Source organism: Octopus bimaculoides, chromosome 23, assembly GCF_001194135.2.
Source record: "Octopus bimaculoides isolate UCB-OBI-ISO-001 chromosome 23, ASM119413v2, whole genome shotgun sequence".
In the NCBI taxonomy this organism is placed as follows: Eukaryota; Metazoa; Mollusca; class Cephalopoda; order Octopoda; family Octopodidae; genus Octopus; species Octopus bimaculoides.
In genome coordinates, this window is record NC_069003.1 from 31,046,748 (window position 1) to 31,051,509 (window position 4,762).

Genomic DNA, 4,762 nt, shown 5'->3' on the forward strand with positions numbered 1-4,762 from the left:
TATATATATATATATATATATATATATATATATATATATATAATGTTTGTATGTATGTATGAATGTATATATATATATATATATGTGTGTGCGTGTGTGTATGTATATGCCTATGTGTACTTGAATACGTTCATACTGATATGCATGTGTGAGCATACACATATATATGTGCGTGTATCTTCCTTCATGTTTGTTTTTCTTTCTGTATTCAGGAAGTATATATTCCTGTGCCAACCTGGGTTCATTTTCTATCCATCCATCTATCTCCATACATCTTCATCGACATCTAAGCATTCATACGTAAGACATAAGATCCACCGGGGGGAGGGGGGGCCCACCCCCACCACTCCCCAGCCTCCTCATTTGCCGTCTTTGTATCTCATTTGAATATCTTGTATCTTCTTTTATTTTGCGATGTCCTTTTGTGCTAACCTTTGTCTCTTCACTGCTCCTCTTCTGCCATACAACACTAAATAATGTTTTGTTTGCTGAAATTTACTCCATTATGAACATTGTAGCTGTTTATCCCACCTCTCTCTCTCTCTCTCTCTCTCTCTCTCTCTTTCTCTCTTTCTTTCTTTCTTTTTCTCAATGTCTCCCTCTCTCTCTTTTCAGTTTCTCTCTCTCACTCTCTCCTTCTCAGCCTTTCTCTCTTACCCTCTCTCTCTTTCTCAGTTTCTCTCTGTTACTTTCTCTCTCAGTCTCTCTCTCACTCTCTTTTTCTCAATCTCTCTCTCTCTTTTCCTCAGTCTCTCCCTCTCTCTTTCTCTTCTCAGTCTCGAACTCTTTTACTCTCTCTCTCTTTCTCACTTTCTCTCTGTTACTTTCTCTCTGTTACTTTCTCTCTCAGTCTCTCCTTCATTCACTCTCACTGTCTCTCTCTATCTCTCTTTCTTAGTGTCTCTCTTTCCTCTTTAACTATATCTATACCTTTTACTGTCTTTTCCTTTCATTTCAGTATGTGTGTATGTGTGTGTGTGTGTTTGTGTGTGTGTATGTATGTATGTATGTATGTATGCATGAATGTATGTATGTATGTATGCATGAATGTATGTATGTATGTATGTATGTATGTATGTATGTATGTATGTATGTATGTATGTGCGTGTGTGTGTATGTATGTATGTATGTATGTATGTAAGTATGTATGTATGTATGTCATTATCCTGTTTTATTTCAAGATTTCTTGCCAGTAGAGAAAGAGACCATTTCTAACCTAGTTCCAAGACTCCTTCATTGGCATTTCAATAACATCAACAGGATATTTTTGTATCTATGTATGTATATGTGTAGATTTGTATATTTTGTTTAATGTACGTATTCTCATGCCTATAGTTGCATATCTAGACATGCTTATATATATATATTTAAATGATAAACATCTGGAGAGTTTAACAGATTTTTACAGTTCCAGTCATGGCTTGGATCTGCAGTCATTGAATCAGCTTTCTCCTTTCTGGTTTTGAGAAGCCTAATTTCTCAAGACTAGTATTTAGGCAGTGTGTGTGTGTGTGAGTGTGTGCATGAATGTATGAATGTGTTTGTGTATGTATGTATGTATGTATGTATGTATGGCTGAATGCATGCATGTATGTTTCTTTGAGATTAATTTTAATTGCTTTTTTTTTTGCTTTTGTAGATTCCAAGCGAGTCACTAACAAAGTGGCAAATCTCTTTCACTTAAATTGAGTCAGCTCTTGGGTTTGCGGTTACCAGAATTGGTTGATGCATGCACACAGAGGTTTAATCACTGGCTACAGATTAACTGCTTGGATATGAGTTAAAGCTGCCACTGCTACTTTGTAGACCTGAGAGTAAACAATGGCACAAAATATGATATGGATAAATGCAGGACATATACATACCTCATCAAAATTGGCTGTTTCTGATGCATTTTCAATAACTTTGGAATAATGGCAGACACCTGTAATCACAAAGAAAGCAATTATAAATCATATGAACTGACAACATTTCTGGAAGGAACTAACTTTTCACACACACACACACACACACACACACACACACACACACAACACATATCTGTTGCCTCAATAAACTTGACATATCTCAATAAAAAATAGTTTCAAACATGATATTCCTCAATAAAAAATAGAAACTCTGCCAGATCAGATTGGAACTGATCTGGCAGAGTTTCTACAGCTGGATGCCCTTCCTAATGCCAATCACTCCAAGAGTGTAGTGGGTGCTTTTACGTGCCACCAGCACGAGGGCTAGTCAGGCAGTACTGGCAACGGCCACACGACACAGATGTTCCTGACTAGTTCGGCTATGTTACTGGTGAACACATGCTGATGTTAACTATCTTAGCCATTTTACTAGTGAATGCACGTTAACTATTTTAATTGATGAACTCACACAGATCTTGTTAACTAACTTAACCATTTTACAAGTGATCATACAAAGATGCTGTTAACTATCTCAGCCAATCTACAGGTGAACATACACAGAGATACTGTTAACTATCTCAATCAGTTTACTGGTAGGTCTGGCTGTGTGGTGAGAAGCTTGCTTCCCAACCACGTGGCTCTGGGTTCAGTCTTACTGCATGGCACATTGGGCAAGTGTCTTCTGCTATAACCTTGGGCCGACCAAAGCCTTGTGAGTGGATTTGGTAGATGGAAACTGATGTGTCTTTGTGTCTGTGTTTGTCCCCACGACCATCATTTGATAGCTGATGTTGGTGTATTTACGTCCTTGTAACTTGGTGGTTCAGCATAAGAGACCGATAGAATAAGTACTAGATTTATAAAGAATAAATCCTGGGGCCGATTTCTTTGACTAGAACCTTTAATGGAAGTGCTCCAACATGGCCATAGTCAACTGACTAAATTGAGTAAAAAGAATTTTAAAAAACAATACACATGCTGTTAACTATCTCAGCCATTTCATTCATCCACAACCTAATCTACACACCATTCTCTCAATCTCCTTCTCATTCTGAGATAAAGGCAATACAAGGGCCCAAATTGTTAAAATCTTCATTCTTTCTTTACTGCAATAGAACTTTAAAAAATCTCTTCAGTTGACAATCTCTTACCAACACAAACCATCACAAGTTACTTTGGATCTTGAATTCTTCTCTATCAACCAAACCACAGCCTGAGGATAATGTAATTTTTCTTTATGTGCATCTGCTTTTGATGGAATGCGACAAAGTATGATGATACAGTATAGAACGTTGCGGTGCACTATATAAACGTAGTCAAGTGCCGTCCATAGCTTGGAGTGGCTCAAATAAATTTTGTGCATCAAACTGAAATGCTAATTTATATCCCAAGGCTAAATCTGGTTCCAATACTTTAAAGTGTCGGTCTGAATATTTCATTTGTTCTTTAGAAAAGAATTTTTCTTCTAGTATCACACAAGTACAGGAAATTACCTGGCAATGGTTGCTACTGCTATTACTATGGTATGGTATGATACCTAATGAGATGGAAGCAATGCTATGCTGCTCTCTAAAAAACTCTTTTGGATTACAGCCGTTCCATGTACACTTGCCCAACGTGCCACGCAGTGGGACGGAACCCAGAACCATGTGGACAATAAGCAAGCTTCTTACTACACAGCCACATATATATATATATATATATATATATATATATATATATATATATATATATATATATATATATACACACACACACACACATATATATACACACATACATATATGTGCATACATATATACATTCAAACATATACATATACATATTCATATATATATATATTTATATTCATGTATATATGTATATATACTTTTATACTCTAGTCACAAGGCCTGGAATTCTGGAAGAGGGGGCCAGTCAATTAGATCGACACCAGTATGCAACTGGTACTTAATTTATTGACCCCCTCCCCCACCGAAAGGATGAATAGCAAAGTCGACCTCAACGTAATTTGAACTTAGAATGTATATATATATATATATATGTATGTATATATATACACACACACATACATGTATATGTGTATCATTGTGTGTGTGTGTGTGTGTGTGTGTGTGTGTGTGTGTTTATCTGTAGAAGTAGCTATTTATATTCGTGGCTATAATATCTATTATTTCCATACAGGCCTTTATTTAACAGCTATTAAGTTCGTGTAAGTATAAAAACAAACATAGAGCACAATAAATTCTTTTTTTTTTCCATCATTTTATATCAAAATAAGAATATAAAGAAAGTGTTATAAGCGAGAGGTTTTTAACCATCTCAGTCAACTCATTTTATACGATTACAGCCAAATAAATGGCATACTGACATATTGTGGTGCTAACAATATGCAGATACATGAATAACCACTTTGAGTTCCCAATTATAGTCATGTATCTATTAACAAGAGATATATATCTCATGTGCTTCAGAATTATAATTCTGGCAAATAGCAGGAGAAAGGAAAACTCTTGGAACTAAAGATTCATAGCCAAGTTGTGTATTAATAGCATTAAATTCTGTAAACTTTTGTGGTGGACATTCTAATAAAAGGAAATTATAGCAGAGGTATCTGCGAGCCATTTCTGTGCCAATATTCACCAAATATAATAATAGGATGAATTATGAGGTGGACTGTCAATTGGTGCGTTCTAAGTTTGGACACAATATGGTGAAACACCAGAAATATTTATTAACAAATATAAATACAAACATACGAACGCACATATACTACATACATACATACATATATATATATATACATATATATATACATATATATATATATATATATATATATATATATATATATA

General features: G+C 35.2%; 1 protein-coding gene across 1 annotated transcript in view; it reads right to left on the reverse strand.

Annotated features, from left to right (window-relative positions):
• The window catches only part of LOC106870406 (otoferlin-like), a 177,020-nt gene that overhangs the window by 33,207 nt on the left and 139,051 nt on the right, over nucleotides 1–4,762 (reverse strand). Inside the window, exon 2 of the mRNA XM_014916461.2 lies at nucleotides 1,866–1,924. Coding sequence (XP_014771947.1) covers nucleotides 1,866–1,924 — 59 coding nt within the window. The remainder of the gene's footprint in view (nucleotides 1–1,865; nucleotides 1,925–4,762) is intronic.